The sequence below is a fragment of the Leptonychotes weddellii genome, chromosome 11, assembly GCF_054177405.1.
Source record: "Leptonychotes weddellii isolate Sample4059 chromosome 11, ASM5417740v2, whole genome shotgun sequence".
Classification (NCBI taxonomy): domain Eukaryota; kingdom Metazoa; phylum Chordata; class Mammalia; order Carnivora; family Phocidae; genus Leptonychotes; species Leptonychotes weddellii.
Genome location: NC_138379.1, coordinates 1,895,003 through 1,908,125, shown reverse-complemented (window position 1 = coordinate 1,908,125; position 13,123 = coordinate 1,895,003). Strand labels below are relative to the sequence as shown.

Below are 13,123 nucleotides of genomic sequence, written 5' to 3'. Positions count from 1 at the left end.
TTTTCCTTTCTATCAGGCTTTCCGTGCCGGGACCGCCCCTGGGTTACTGCCGGTAGTTAACTGTGGCGTAGACGCGAGTGTGTGTGTGTGTGTGTATGTGTGTGGATGGTGACAGGTCTTGGAGACTCTGGTTCCTCTTGCACAAGCGTGTGTGTGGCCAGGTCGGACGCAGGCGCAGCCCGGCTCCATGGTGCTGGCCTCCACTCCCAGCCCAGGAGGGACGGCGTCAGCCTCCCAGAACAGAGCCTGCCCGACAGACACCCACGTTGAACCGTTTATCTGTAAAGACGGGGTTTTTTGAATAGTGTGTCTGACCGGAGGCAAAGCCACTCCTGTGAGCAGTTGAACAGAGTGGCTTGCAGAACTTGTCGGGCTGGGCCGAGAGGGAAGCTATCCTCCTGTCTGTGGTCCGCGTCGTCCATGCGGGGACCCGCATACCCAGTGTGGACCAAGTGTTTGGTGGGGGGTGCGTCCCAGCTCTGGGACAGCGGCACCCCCTGCCCCTTCCAGACTTCTGCGCGCGCCGAGCCCTATCCATAAATACAGGCCGAGCTTGACTCTGAGCGAACCTGTTCTTTCCGCAGCTGGAGTCCACGGTCATGCCCTACCTGCAGGTGTTGTCTGAGTTCAGAGAAGGCGTGCGAAAGATTGCCCGAGAGCAAAAAGGTGAGGCTCTTCCTTGCTGGGGTTTCTCTGTGTGGGGCCACCCTGGGCGCCGTCGGGTGTTAGCAGCGCCCGGCCTGGGGCACGACATCTGCAGGGCCGCCCCCCCACGTCGTGACGGCCACCACGTCTCTCGACACTGGTGTCTCCCGCAGGGCAGGACCGCCGGGTGGGGGCCGAGGACGCGTGTCAGAGGCGGGGTTTCTTCGCCTGCATTATTTGAGTGGAAAGGCAGAACGAGGCCCCTCTGAGTCCCCTGCCCTCCCGTCTGCGCGGGACTCATTTCTACTTCTGGTGCATCTGCGGGCCGGGGGCTCGCCAGTGCCTGTCCTTGCTTCTGGAAGTGAGCATGGGGAGCCGGGGGAGCCCAGGCGCCGCCCCAACTGTCGTTCTGCTCGGGCGTGGCGGGGGCCAGCTGCCTTGCACTCGAGGGGCCTCCCCCGGGGCCGCCTCACGGCATGCGGCCAGCTGCCCGTCGCCGACATTGCCGAGGTCGGTCACTGTCGTGTGTCCTTGGAGACTTGAGAGTGCTGCGTCCCTGCAGACCTGTTTGTGTCAGCCGTGAGCCGGAGTGCGCGTCTCACTCTGCGCTGTCGGGGCGGCTGACGGGCGAGCTGAACCCAGGCCGGCCGGGTCCGCTCTGCTGCGCTCCGCCCATGTGCGCGCTGCCCCGTTCGGGGCTCAGCATTTCACAGAGAGTTGGAGCCCTGCCAGGGAGGGCCATGCAGGAGTCGCCCACCGCAAATGCCACCTGTCTCCTGCTGTGCCATGCTCCCTCCCCAGGCCCCTCTGACAGGTAGTTACACCTGGAGCTCCCCTGGCCGCCATCCCTGCAGAGCGGGTCCAGGCGGGGTGTCCCGAGGGTGGAGCAGGCAGAGGGCCCGATGGGGTGCTCAGGTAGCCGCTGGAGGGAGCCGCACCTTGGAGACGAAAGAGCAGGCCTGGGCCTGTTCCGGGGAGGGCAGAGCAAGAGGGCGGGAGACCCCAAGGCCACGGGGCCCCCGGGAGGAGCCTGGATCTGACGGTGCTGTTGTGGGGAGCAGGGGGCTTTAGGCCGGGACATTTGGACCCGTTGACTAAACACCCTCTCTCTAGCACCTGGCACCCTCACTGTTTTAATTGCTGGAGAGAGCCTAATGGACTCTGCCGGAGCCGTGCTGCCTCATCCAGCCACGTTGACAGCCCTGGCATCTCGGGCTCGGGGGCGGCCGGGGCACCTCTTCCTGGCTGTCCCCCTGCGGCCCAGCGTCCTTCCTGGCAGGTGCTGGTGACCGAGGGCCATCGGAGGCCATGCTCAATGCGCAGACCGGGCCAGGGGCTTGCGCAGGCCGAGAGTACCTCCCGTCGACTGGCTTGGGGAGGGGTTTGGTTTTACTTCTCCTTGGCGTGCTTTCTCTTTTCGCTGTGTTTTGTTTGTTGCTCAGGCAAATGGACAAAGAGCCCAATTGCTGAGTCGGGATGGTGGTAGTTGAGTCGACGCTGTATGTGCCTTGTCCACCTGCAGCGCTCTCCTGCCCAGAGGCCCAGGTGGGTTGAGGTCATCCTGCCTGAGCCCGTGGCCCAGGACCCATGGACCTGGGGCCCTGCAGATAGGGTGCCTTCTGGGAGTCAGAGACCTGGGGCCTGTGCACTTCGGGCTCCAGAGACAAGGAAAGCCTTCTGGGCTGAAGACAGCTCCCCACCTACCAGCTGCAACAGCAGGTGCTGAGTCCTTGTTGAGCACCTGGCTGTCCTGTGACCCCAGGCTGGCCACGGAGACAGAAAGACAGAGTGGGAAGCTTAGGGTAGGCCCTGGGGTCACGGCTTCAGCCAAGTTTGCCAGGTGCCTGGCACTCGCCTAACAGGTGAGAAAGACACCGTTTCCCCAGTGCCCACAGCCGTGTTGGCCAGAACTCGGCCCTGCCCAGGGAGGACATGCACTGGGGGCATCTGACTAGGAGAGGCCTGGGAATTTGGGAAGAAGTTAGAAGAGGAGGGAGGCCACAGGTGTGGTCAGAATACCCCTCTCCCCTCATGTGTTTCATTTTTAGTAAAACCCACGTAACATATAAAATGTATCATCTAATCGTGAGCAAGCATACAGCTCAGGGACACTAAGCACATTCACACCGTTGTGCAGCCGACCCCACCATCCGTCCTCAGAACTTTGCATCTTCCCCAACGGAGACTGTTCCCATGAAACAGTGACCCCCACCACTTCCCCCAGTGCCCACCGTCCACTCTCCGTCCCCAGGAGTCACCGGCCCCCATCCCTCCCCCGACCCCAGCGCCCACCTTCCACTCTCTGTGTGAATCTGACTCCCCCTAAGGGTCTCATACACTTAGAATCCTGCAGTATTTGTCATTTCGTGACTTGCTTATTTCAGTCAATGTGGATGGTGTCCTTTAGGTCCATCCACATTGTGGCAGGTGTCAGAATTTCCTTCCCCTTTAAGGCTGGGTCATATACCACTGTGTGCATAGATCGCATTTTGCTCATTCGCTTGTCTGTGGGCAGATTCCGTGGCCTTTTGTGTCCTCTCCTGAGCCTCCCTTCAGTGACCTGAGAGGTCTCCCTGCTCAGCGCCCAGTCTGTTCTCCGCTCCTGTCTCTGGCCCCACCAGCTGTAGCCAGCCCTGGCGGACTCGCTCCCTCCCCGTGGCCGCATGCCTCTGGGTGCGAGCTCTGTGGAGTCTGTGAGCCCCATGCCAGGCAGGGCCAGGCCCGGGCCGGGCCATCTCGGCCTGCGAGGGGAGTGCCGACTGGCGTCTCCGCTCGGTGTGTTCGCACAAAGTGCTTCTGAGCTGTTGCTCGTTAGCAGCGACCACAATGGAAACCCTCTTTTTCTAGAACCTGCTACAGTCTGAGCCTCTTGGAGTCAACAGGACTGCGAGGTGCTTGTGGCCAGGGGCGTCCCAGCGACCACACCGGGGAAGCCCGTCTTCCTTTTCTGGGCACTTAGCGGCTGTGAAGCTGCTTCCCTCCTTGGAAGAGCGTGCCCACGGTGGTGGCGTGCCTTTGTGGTCTCACACTCGGGAGCAGTTCTCCTGCGTGTGCCCTCCGCTGTCCCAAGGCACAGCCCCACCTCGCCCGGCGCCGCCTCTCCATGCGACGGCCCTGCCCTGTCCAGGCTTCTCCCCCAGCCCCTGGCTGCACAGCCGGAGCTGCAGACCTGGACCTGCCCGGGCGGACACTCCCCGAAGCCCAGTGCTGCTGCCGGCGGCAGAGTGGGTGGTCCCTAGGGGGGCCCCGTGGGGGTCGTGGGGCTGTTGCATGTGTGACTTTCGGAAGAACCCCGTGTCCCACGCTGTCTCCACGCCCTCGCCAACGCTTGTCATTTCCTGGCCATACGAAGACGGTTGTCGCTCCTGGCGCTCCGTGGGGCATCTCCGCGGGCCCTGCCGCGGGCTTCCCTGGCGGCGTGTGGTGTGGAGCCCCATTCCCTGCGCCTCGTGGCCATGTGTGCCTCTCGTCTGGAGAGCTGTCCCTTCAGGCCCTGCACCCATGTCTCGTGGGGTCATTCATCCTGTCATTGTGGCTCGTGGGAGCTCTTCATTGTGCACGCTGGGCCTGGTCAGCACGTGACTCGGAAGGCAGGGGAGGAGAAGGCGAGCCCCCAAAGTAATCAAAAGGTCTGGAAAGACGGTGTGTGTGTGTGGGGGGGGATTCTGAGCTGTGTGGACGGGGCAGGTGTCGCCGTGATGGTGATGGCCATCGTCCTCGGCTCCGCGGGGCCCACACCCAGAGGACAGCATGGGCCTGGGGTTCCTGCCACCGGGCAGGGAGCCGACGGTCAGCTGATGGTGGTGATGGCGGCCCCTGGCTTCCTTTCCTTCCAGTTCCGGTTGGCTTGTCCCAGCTCCTGCCCCGGGGTCAGCCCTCCACAGGGGCTATCGGCAGGGCGAGGGCAGGGAGCAAGGATAAAGGGTGTTGTCCCGTCAGCCATGCTGGGAAGGCTGGAGAGGCAGAGACGGCTTTTCCTTGAGCAGTGTTGGGAAGCTTCCTGGAGCTGGCTGTGCTTGTGGGTGCATGGAAGTCCTCTGAGATCCGTTCATCATTCATCTATCCCACGGCAGGTGGCCCCATGCGCCCCGGCCACCGCCCCAGAGGGGCACAAGGCGCAGCGGAGGGCAGGGTGTGTGCACGCCCGGTCGGTGTAGGTGGCTCGGGCAGGAGTGGGGGGCTGGTGTCGCGTTTCTGGTGTGGGCCTCACTCACAGCCCCGTGGCCAGGGCGTGCAGAACCATTTGGGGTGGGCCAGCAGTGCAGGCGGGTGTCCGAGGGAGAGCTGAGGACGTGGCAGACGCTGGTCGCGGTGCCTCCACAGTACGACGAGGCTGGGTGCCAGCCCTCCTGTCCCCTGACGTCCTGGGATTGGTCGCCGTCAGAGCTTTCTGAGACGCACTGCCGCCCCGTGCCCTGTGGCAGCCCGGCTCCCACGCTGACTTCCCCCGGTGCCTGTTTGGCGCAGGCTGGGCCCGTGGGGGACTCGGCGGGCCAGGGGGCCTTCTGGGAGCTGGGAGGCAAGCCAATCTGAGACCTGGCTTTGAAAGACAGCCGCCCACAGAATGCCTCATCCTCGGTGCCACCAGACCCTGTGAGCAGAGCCGCGCCAGCCTGCTCCCACACATGGCACCTTGTGGCTCCTCGTAGCTGCTCTCAGGGATGGCCACACGTCCCCACTGCACAGACTTGAGAGGCCGGGGCTGCCTTACCCGCCCCTCGCCCTGTTCTGACTGCAGCTGAGTCTCCTCACCGAGGTCAGATTCTCACCCCAGAGCTTCTGAGCAAGGCCCCACGTGCTCTTCATTCTCGGCAGCGGCGGCAAACGGCGGCAAACTCTCCCTGCCGTGTGGTCCCCGGTGCTGAGCCTCCTGGGAACGGGGCCCGTATGTCTGACCCTGCAGGTACCGTGCCGTTTGGGCCCAAAGGCCACACAGGTGCTCTTTTCACCCCTGTCCACTCGGCCCGCTCTATGTGCTGGCGTGTACCATTTTTCTTACAAAAGTCACTTCAAAGCCCGTGGGACAGCCAGGCTCTGCGCCTCCTCCTGGGCTTCCCAGGCCCCCTGCCCGTTCCGGCCACACCTGGGGGGGCCGAGGGTTGGCCGAGAGCCATGTACCCACCGCGGAGCTAGTGCTTGGTGCCGTGTTCTGCAGCACAGCGTGGACCCCTGTCCCCCCGGCCTCCGGCCCTTCCCGATCCCTCGGCTGGGCCTTGCGCATCGGGGAGAGATGTTGGCCGCTGTGGGCTTCACCCCAACCTCCAGACCCAGTTCTGGCTCTCGCTGGTGGGTGCTTGGAACCCGGCGGGTCCTGGGCCGAGCCTCCTCGCCACAAGGACGTTTGGAGGACAGGCGGTGCATGTGGACGTGGAGCACGGTTCATGAGGCGAGGGGCTGAGGGAGCGTGGAGCACCGGAGCGGGTTCCTGATAGCCGCCGACACGCTCGTCCTAGCCGGGCGTCTCTCTGCACCAGGCAGGCCTGACCAGGGCGGGTGAAGAGTGCGGGGAGACTTAGCAACATTTCTGGGTGGCCTCAGAGCACGTGTGGCCTTGGGTCCCTGGGTCCTGGAGTGTGGAACACGGCTGCCTTTCTGGATTGCTGTGCCAGGGCTCTGGGGGCTGGACACCTTCCCGGTTGACCAGGAGATTTGGGGGGGTTTCTGAGCCTCTTTTCTGGGAGGAAAAACCTAGTTTCCCTGGACCAGCTGCCCACCTGGCTTTGGGCGGCCCGGACTTCCTGCTCTGAATCCCCAGGAGCCGCGCGGGTGCATCTTCAGACGGCACCTGCCTTGGAGCGGGGTCCTAAGGCGGTGTGCAAACCGTGGCCCTCACTGGCAGCCACGTCGTTTGTGCCTGGGCCACGGCTCTCCCCAGAGCACTCGGGAAGGTGCGCGCTGGGCGCATCCTGGTGCTCCTTGTGTGTCTAGTTGGACTGAACCACTGTCTTTGTTCACAGTCCCTGAGGTCCTGCGACTCAGCGATGCCCTGCGGGATGACATCCTGCCCGAGCTCGGGGTGCGGTTTGAAGATCACGAAGGTGGGTCCTCTTGGCCGCGTCTGGGGCCCATCATCAGGAACTTCGGGTGCGGTGGGCAGGGACATGGGAGGGACGCTGGGGTCGGGAGCTGGTTTTGGAAGAGTTCCGGGATGGGGTCAGAGGTCACGGGGTTTTTACCATGAGGAGTCCCGGAGCGGCACCCCTGTGGCCCCTGGGGGTGGCGTTGTAGGTTTATTGCTCCAGCTGTCCTGGGTACCTCCCATGTCTGACAGGCGTGCGGCCTGGCTGCCTATTGCTGCCGGGCACCGGCCGCCCTTCCTTGCAATCTGTCCCTTGGCAGATGGCCCGCAGGACCGCCGGCCAGTCTCACCCAGTGTCTGTTGACATCGTGGGGGTTTCGGCTGCACAGGAAATTATAGATTCTAAATACTCAGGTGACATGTCCCATTTCATGATCTCTGGGCCCCATGTCATGAGTGGTGAGGCCTCCCCACGTTCCAGTTAAAGTGGAAGCCCCTGAGCAGTGAGGGGGCGCGAGGGCCATGGGGGCGGGGAGGGGGCTGGGCCCCACGTCTCCGACTCGGCTTTTCAGGGCTGCCAACCGTGGTCAAGCTGGGGGACAGAGAGGCCTTGCTGCGGGAGAGAGAGGAGAAGAGACGGGTGAGTGGCTGGAGCGGCCGCGTGTTGACGGGAACGGGAGACGGCTGGTGCTGTGTGCTTTGCCAGAGCTCCCGTGGGGGGCCCAGCATCTAGAAGCGCCGGAAGGAGGCCTAGCTGGACGCGGGCTACAGGGCAGGGTGGTAACAGAGCGAGCTCTACCTTCTAAGGAAGGATCCTCTTTTTAAAAAGCGACCCCCGGAGTTCAAGGGAGAACTTTGAGTAAACCGTGCAGCCGATGTGTTTGGCCACAGCTTGCCCTGTGGTGTGTCCTTTGCCCCTGCGGGAGGACCTGCCAGTCACACCTCCGTCTGCCCAGGAAGCGCGGGGCAGGTGCCAGGGGCTGGGTGTATGAGCAGCGCCGGCGGGAGGTGCGTGTGGGCGCGGGAGCGTGGCTCGCTAGACGAGCGCCCGGGCAGGTGACGACAGCTGGTGCTGAGCCGCAGCAGACCCGCCACTGCTGGGTGTCCCCAGGAGCCGAGGAGGCCCTGTCGGCTCCTCCCGTTTCTGCCCCATTCACTCGCCTGGCTTAGTGGCCCGTCCCCGGGGCCAGGCTCTCGCCTCGCCTTGGGCAGCACAGCAGGTGGCCCGGCCACAGAGGTGACGTGGGGCTGGCCATGCCTCCCACCACCCCAGGCTGGGCGAAGAAGCAAACGCCCCCGCTTGCTGCCCCCCACCCCCACCCCGGTCGCTCTGCCCGGGCAGGTGCGCGCAGGGCATAAAGGCAGACGGGGCTCTGATGGGGGCGGCAGGGGGCAGCCCTGCCTGCCGGGGGCCCTGCCTGTGGTTCTCGCTCCGGCCGGGGGCTGCTGCGCGTCTTCCCGTAGCTCCTGTCTGCCCGCCAAGTGGGGCCCGTCCCAGACGGTGGTGCTGAACGGCCACCAGGACTGCGGCCTCCCCTGCCCCCCGAACCTTCCCGCCGGGGGACAAACACGCTCCTCACCAAGAAAGCAGCCGCCGAGCTCGTACCAGGCCGCCTCTCTGCCCGCTCCCAGCCTCCTCTGCCCCAGTGGCTGCTTTTCCCAAGCCCGTGGCCTCTGCTCGCGGGGACCTTCGCTCCACTCCCCGCTGCACCGGCCCTGCCCTGCCCTCACCCAGTCCCATGGCTCTCTGGCCCCACACTTGCCCGTACCCCGCCGCCCACCTGACAGCTTAGCTGACCAGGAAGCCCTGAAACCCAGGACGTCCACGAGCGCATCGTGACTCCACTCGCCAAAGCTGTAGCCCCTTCCTGTCGGCAGTGGTACAGCTCGGGTCCTGCAGTTCCCCTCACGGGCGCCGCCCAGCACCGAGGCTGGGGATCCCCTCCCCGCCCCTGCTGCCAGGGTGCCCCCCTCAGCCCTGCCCTGACTGCAGGTGGGGGTGGGCTCCTGGCCTCCAGCCTGTCTCCAGCAACCCCCACTGCCCTTCATCCACATTTAACCCCGGTTCCTTCCCTGGCCCAGGCCCCATGTCCTGGCACCTGCTGACCCTGCCCTTCTCCCCCACGTTCTCTAGGCCCTCGCAATGCTGTCCCTGCTCACCCACCTGACAGAGCCCCTCCCCAGCTGGGCTCACTGCTCCTTTCTTTGTATCTGCTGGGCCCAGACCTTGTCACGTGTGCTCTTCTCTGCTTCCGCACGTCCAGAGCAGGGCCCGGCGTCCACACGGGCCGCTGAGAGTCTCCCCAGTCCCTGATGACGAGGGCTACCCGCCCCCCATGGGGTGACTAAGTCGATGTCCAGGCGAAGGCAATGGGGGGCCGGCTCTTTGGCTCATGGGGCTCCCTCTACTCCCCTAGGTTGAAGAAGAGAAGAGGAAGAAGAAAGAGGAGGCCGCCAGGAAAAAACAGGAACAAGAGGTAAGCACACCGTCTGTGTGGGGCCCAGGCTCTCCTGGGTGGAAGTGGACACTCGGACCCCATGTCCCGCTCTCTGTGCCTCCCTGGGGCCCGGCCAGGTCCCCACTCTGTCGGCGCCGACTACAGTGCCCTCCTGGCCTCCCCACACACCCCCACAGGGCGCCCTGAGTGCAGGGAGGCCGGGAGGCCCTGGTGAGGGAGAGGCCAGGTGGGGGAGCCGCCCCGGGCGGCCACGGGCTCCAGGCGGCCGTCACAGGCTCCGTGCTGCTGTGATGGTCTCAGACAACCGTCCCACTGTTTCCAGAGGACAAGCAGGACGCTCCGTGTTGAGTTGTCCCTCCTCTGACTCGCCCTGCCCCGGCCTCACCCTGCCCGTCTTTTGTCGCTCTCTCAGTCCTGGGGCTGGGCTGGGGGTGACGCGTGGTCAGGCCTTCCCCGCGCGCGCTGGGCTGTGGCGATCAGGGCTCTGTGTCCCAGGCAGCAAAGCTGGCCAGGATGAAGATCCCACCCAGTGAGATGTTCTTGTCGGAAAGCGACAAATACTCCAAGTTTGACGAAAACGTAAGAGTCTCTTTTTTTTCTTCTCAGAACCTTGTTAGACTGCTAAATTGGGGGTGACGGGGACCTCCAGCCTTGGGCGAGCAGCTTTTCTGTTTGGGGTGCAGTTTGCGGCAGGCGCCCCACATGCCCGGGGCGGCCTCCCTCCAGGCTGGCCAGAGGTGCGGCGGGGAGGCCGTGGCACTGTCCCTAGACCCTTCCTTACTGGTTCTCATACGTATTTGCTGCTTTCCTTCATGCCAGCCCTATCAGAACTGAGCCACGTTGACCCAAAGGGGGACAGTGGCCTCGCCCCCAGGTGGGAGGGTGCCCCCAGCCCCATCGCTCGCTCGCCGGGAGAGGCGCCGCCGCGGGGGGCGCTACTGCGGAGCGTGTGTGAGTCCGCGCCCCGGGTGCGTCCCAGGGCTGAGCCCATGGGCTCCGAGAGGGGGGGTCGGGCGCGCCCTGCTGAGCCTGTGCTCCCCGTGTTCTCAGGGTCTGCCCACACATGACACTGAAGGCAAGGAGTTGAGCAAAGGGCAAGTCAAGAAGCTGAAGAAGCTCTTTGAAACTCAGGAGAAGCTCTACAAGGAGTATTTGCAAATGGTGCAAAACGGAAGCTTCCAACAGAACAGCGGGGACTGAGCTTTAAGCCGTCGGTGGCCTGACTTTCTGTCTGCATCCTTAGTGATGGTGCCCCGTGTTCTGATCCTGTTTACAGCGGTGCTCGGGTCCTAAGCCCAGCACTCCGTTCACAGAGGCCCACGCCATCTTCGGCTCTGGGACTTCAGTAATAAATGTTCCCAGACAGCGAGGCCGGGCGTCCTGTGTGCCGTCGAGCTCCCGGTCAGCGCCTGTGTGGGGCCTGCTCGGGGCTGCTGGCTCAGCAGGTCACGGCTTCGGTGCTCGGGTCAGTGGAGCTGCTTCAGCCAGCCGAGAAATTTCTGCCCCGTGCAGATTGCTATCGGCTAATCTCTGGTGTCTGGGTGCTTTTGGAGGTATTTAAGTAGGAAAAAGACAGGCTCAAACTGGCGAGCCCGCTGACACCACACACAAAGGCCGTGCAGTCGGGCCCTCTGGTTCTGAGGAGTAGACACACCACAGCGATCCTGCGGCACCCATGCTCCGGGGACGACCGAGGGCTGGCTCAGCAGGCGCGCCCTGCCCTGCCCTGCCCTGCCCTGCCCTGCCCATGTCCGCACGGCTGCCCGCTGAGATAAGGGGGGAGGTCGCGGCACACGCAGCGGGCAGCCGTTTGTCACCAGGCCCCAGCGTGGGCAGCGCCCCGCCTCGGACGAGCTTCCCTGCCTTGCCTGGTGAGGGTGCGAGCAGAGCCCCGCAGAAGCCGGGCGCCGGGTCAGCCCCGTGACCGCAGACGACAGAGGCGCCGGTGGCTGGCAGTCAGGTCGGGACACGCTGTCCGAGTCGCACCGGGCCGTGACGGCAGCACCGAGCCACGCTGGCCCCGGGGGGAGCGGGCCCCGTCTGGTTGTAGGCGCCCTCAGCCCTTGTCCCTGTGACCCCTCTGGTAGGGGACTCCGGGAGACAGCCCGCTCGCTGCAGCGTTGTTCACGGAGCCCATGGGACAGCCGCCTGTGCCCAGCAGCCCGGTGCGACTCGGTGGCACCGAGTCACAGGGAGCACGTGCTTATGAAACAAGGGGGGACCCGCTCTGGTGTCGAGACCCCCGACCTCTCAGCCTTGTAAACATTTTACATACAAACAACGTTAAACCAGTAAGACAACAAGGCCCCAAAACACAGTGAAACGAACTCGTTCCAGGTACCTATTGCCATACAACAGGTCACCCCAAAACTTAGTGGCCGAAAGCAGCCACCACCTTGCTATCCTCCCTGGTGCCTCTCGGTCGGCCAGGTGCCTTTTGGGATGTAGCCTCGGAGGTCACACAGCGTGACTGCCGCCATCCTCCCGGCGTGCAGGCGGTCCCCAGGATGCGGTGGCGAGGTTCCAGAACAGGGCGCGGGCCTGGCAACATCATGGCGGCCTCTGCTGGGGCAGGGACTCACTGCTTTGCTCTGCGTCTGCCGCGGGTTTACTCTAAGGCCCAAGAGTGCGGGAAGTCAGGGTTCACTCCAGTGTTCGGTCACTGGCCGTGATGCTGGCATTGTTGTGAAACTCTTTCGTATCGGGGGACAGAGCAAATACTGTACTGACTGCAGCAACCCAGACGTTAACCTAAGAGCTAAAATACAAGTGGAAGAGGGAAGGAATTAAGGAAAACCACAATACTCCCAAATAGGAGTTAGAAACAACAACATGTACCGACAATCCACTTTCAAACAGTCGGGGCTTCCTGGCTGTGTAGACGGAGGGCAAACCCGGCTGCTGGGGGTCCCCGGAGAGCCAGACTCGGGGCTCAGTGCCACCCCTCTCCCTGGAGAAGGGGGGCCCGCTCCAGGTCTGGAGCAGAAGTACCAGGACACCCCGAGCCATCTGTCCCCAAAGGGAAGCCCTCAAGGACCAAGGGGGTCGTGTCAGAAGGGGGACAGATCAGAAGGGCATCGTGCCGGGTGCAAATACTGCATGATTCCACGTCGGTGACATTCCTGATGTGCTAGACCTGTAGGAACAGAGCATGGGGGGGGGGGGTGTGCTTGTGGGGGGCTCTGGCCGGCATGACGGCACCGTGGGGGGACCTTCCGCAAGGGCACACGGGGCCCCACTGGTCCTCAGCATCTTGGGAATCTCTCCTGCAACATAAAACCGCCTCGGGAGCTTCCACCGGCCGAGTCAGGGACAACTTGAGTCTTGAAAGCAAAGATTAATTGAAATCCGGGCCCGTATACTTCTTCTCAGAAGCAAAGGAAGCCAAGAAATAATAGTCTGCCCCCGCTGGACGTGGAGTTTGCGTCCACTTCTTACCGGGCGGGCTTAGTTACTTCTCTGCGGCAGAATTGGGGCCGCCTCCGCGGGGCGTATGGGAGCCGTACTTGGGCCCCCAGCGGCCCCGGCGGAAAGCACCAGCTAACAGAAGTGACGGGACACTGCGCACAGGAAGCCCCCGTTCGCCAACCCGAGTGCAGCACCTGATCCAGGACAGGCCTGCGGCTGCCAACGACCCCCAGTGACAGCAGGCGCCAAGGTGTCACCTTGCAGGTGGCTCGTAGGTCATGGGGGCCAGGGGGGATGTGCGTGTCACCTTACAGTGCCAGACTCTGCGGGCCCTCCTCCTGCCCCGGCCCTGGGTCTCAGCATCGCCCAGAGGGGGACAAGCACAGGATCTGGATCTGGGCAGGGGTGATGCCAGAGGAGCGAGGCGGTGCGTCTCACTTCCCGTTCACGGGCATCACAGCAAAGGCACAGGCAGGGGTGCCGCTGGGGAGCAACCGGACTCTGCAGGACCCCAGGCTGCTGGGCCGTCCAGGGGCCCCGGTGCTGGGGGGGCGGGCCAGGAGGAGGAGGCCGACCAGAATGGCCGAGACGC

The 13,123-nt window shown here is 64.0% G+C and overlaps 1 protein-coding gene across 2 annotated transcripts in view; it reads left to right on the top strand.

Moving 5' to 3' along the window:
• Positions 1-10,492, top strand: part of CARS1 (cysteinyl-tRNA synthetase 1) — a 45,448-nt gene extending 34,956 nt beyond the window's left edge. For both annotated transcript variants that reach the window (XM_081797600.1, XM_081797599.1), the window contains 6 exons: positions 585-666; positions 6,603-6,683; positions 7,237-7,304; positions 9,082-9,141; positions 9,619-9,702; positions 10,174-10,492. In XM_081797600.1, the coding sequence (XP_081653726.1) occupies positions 585-666; positions 6,603-6,683; positions 7,237-7,304; positions 9,082-9,141; positions 9,619-9,702; positions 10,174-10,323 (525 nt within the window). In that variant the 3' untranslated portion in view covers positions 10,324-10,492. The remainder of the gene's footprint in view (positions 1-584; positions 667-6,602; positions 6,684-7,236; positions 7,305-9,081; positions 9,142-9,618; positions 9,703-10,173) is intronic.
• Positions 10,493-13,123: the final 2,631 nt, after the last annotated feature.